Source organism: Lipotes vexillifer, unplaced genomic scaffold (genome assembly GCF_000442215.2).
Source record: "Lipotes vexillifer unplaced genomic scaffold, Lipotes_vexillifer_v1.1 scaffold370, whole genome shotgun sequence".
NCBI classification, from domain to species: Eukaryota; Metazoa; Chordata; class Mammalia; order Artiodactyla; family Lipotidae; genus Lipotes; species Lipotes vexillifer.
Window position 1 is genome coordinate 3,128,190 of NW_006772699.1, and position 1,799 is coordinate 3,129,988.

The window sequence follows — 1,799 nt, forward strand, 5'->3', positions numbered from 1 at the left end:
AAACAAGTGAGAATCAGGGGGATGCAGTCTGGCGGCGGAAGTGGAGGTAGGATTCACCCCCAGGGGCTGCACCTGGAATCACAGCTCCGGGAGGAGCTTCAGGGACACCAGCCTAACTTCATGTCCAGCTCAGGACTGGAGCTGACAGAAAGTCATTGATTCATTCCAAAAAGCCCGGTGACAGGACCCTGGCTCTGTACACCAGTGGTTCTCATGCTCCAGCACAGGTCCCCTGCAGCCATTGTTAAAACACAAAGTGCTGTCCATCTCCTCGGGACCCCACGCAATCACTCCTTACCACGCCGCCTTGGGGTTTCTGGTTCAGTAGGGCTGGGCTGAGGGCCTGAGAATGTGCATTTCTCACAAGCCTCCATAGAATGTTGATATTGCTGGTCCGGGGACCACACTTTGAGAATGACTGCTCTAGGCCAAGTTTTTGGAGTGATAATGGTAGAGATGACCGCTTCCCCCAATTATCCCCTTTCCAAGACTGAGACGGACTTCCCCTGCAGGGCCAGTGCCTTGTATTTATCTGCATTGTAAATCATAAATCCCCATCTCTGCGGTTACCTTCCCTCCATACAGGGTTCTTAAACTTGTGTGTTCTCAAAAACCTGTCTCTGATTGGAGCTGAACCCCTTCCCTAGGCCACTTGCATTAGCTTGGTGATGGGGAGCTCACCCTTTGAAACTTCCTTCGAAAGTAGCATCTACTGTTCCTTTTCTGATTAAAAACAAGCACAATGAAACCAAACCTTCTTAGTGTTGAAAATTTAGAAAAGTATCAAAAATAAAAAGAGGGAAGAAAAAAAAAAAAAGAAGAGGGAAGAAAATTACAGTTAACCACCATCCCACTCTTACTACTTTGATGCATTTTAGTATTATTTCCTTATAGTCTCTTGTTATTTTTTATATATTTGGTTATTTTAAGTTGAGGTATAATTGATATATAAGGTTATATTAGTTTTCAAGTGTGTGACATAATGATTCGATATCGGTAGTATGTATTGCAAGATCTTCACCACAATAAGCCTAGCTAATATCCATCTCCCCACAGTGACAATTTTTCTCCTGCGATGAGAGCTTTTAAGATCTATTTTCTCTTAGCAACTTTCAAATACACAATAAAGTATTATTAACTATGGTCACCACGCTGTACGTTATATCCCCATGGCTTTAAGACCAGAAGTTTGTACCTATATCTATTAATATTGGTATACAAATGTATATAGCTCTGAGAATCCTGAAAACAAACCATGTTCTTTCTAAGTGTGCTCTGCCCATGAGGGCTGCTGTTGTTTTCAGAGTGGAATTCAAAGAAGGGAGAGAGGTTTCCCAGGGATGGCTTCCTGGGTGGGACCAGCAGGTCTTTGATCCAACTGCCAGGACACAGGCACAAAAGTCAGAATCACTGTCATCGGTGCAGTGGACAGTGGCACAGCAGGAAAGAAGTCTGAGTCAGTTGAGTGGGGACAGGGAAAGGAGACCCATCACTGGTTGGCCTTGCATTCTCCTGGGTTCGGGGAAGCCATTGTAACATTCTTGAGCAGGAAATGACTTAACAAAGAGATTTCCCAAAGACCATCCAGGCCGCAGAAGACAGAATGTATTGGAGGGGGGAGAGTGGGAAGGCACGGGGAGGAGGCATGGGGACACAAGTGAGGAACAGCCCGGGGACCCATCCAGTCCCTGGTGGCCCGAGCAGTGACGTGGTGTGCATGGGGCTACTTCTGGGCTGCCAGGATGGAGAGCGACTGGTTGATCTTCACCATGCCGATAATGAGGAGGCCACCGGTCAGC

General features: G+C 46.5%; 1 protein-coding gene across 1 annotated transcript in view; it reads right to left on the reverse strand.

Moving 5' to 3' along the window:
* Positions 1-1,723: 1,723 nt before the first annotated feature.
* Positions 1,724-1,799, reverse strand: part of KCNMB1 (potassium calcium-activated channel subfamily M regulatory beta subunit 1) — an 11,704-nt gene continuing 11,628 nt past the window's right edge. Inside the window, exon 5 of the mRNA XM_007447834.1 lies at positions 1,724-1,799. This exon is cut by the window's right edge and continues 11 nt beyond it. Coding sequence (XP_007447896.1) covers positions 1,724-1,799 — 76 coding nt within the window.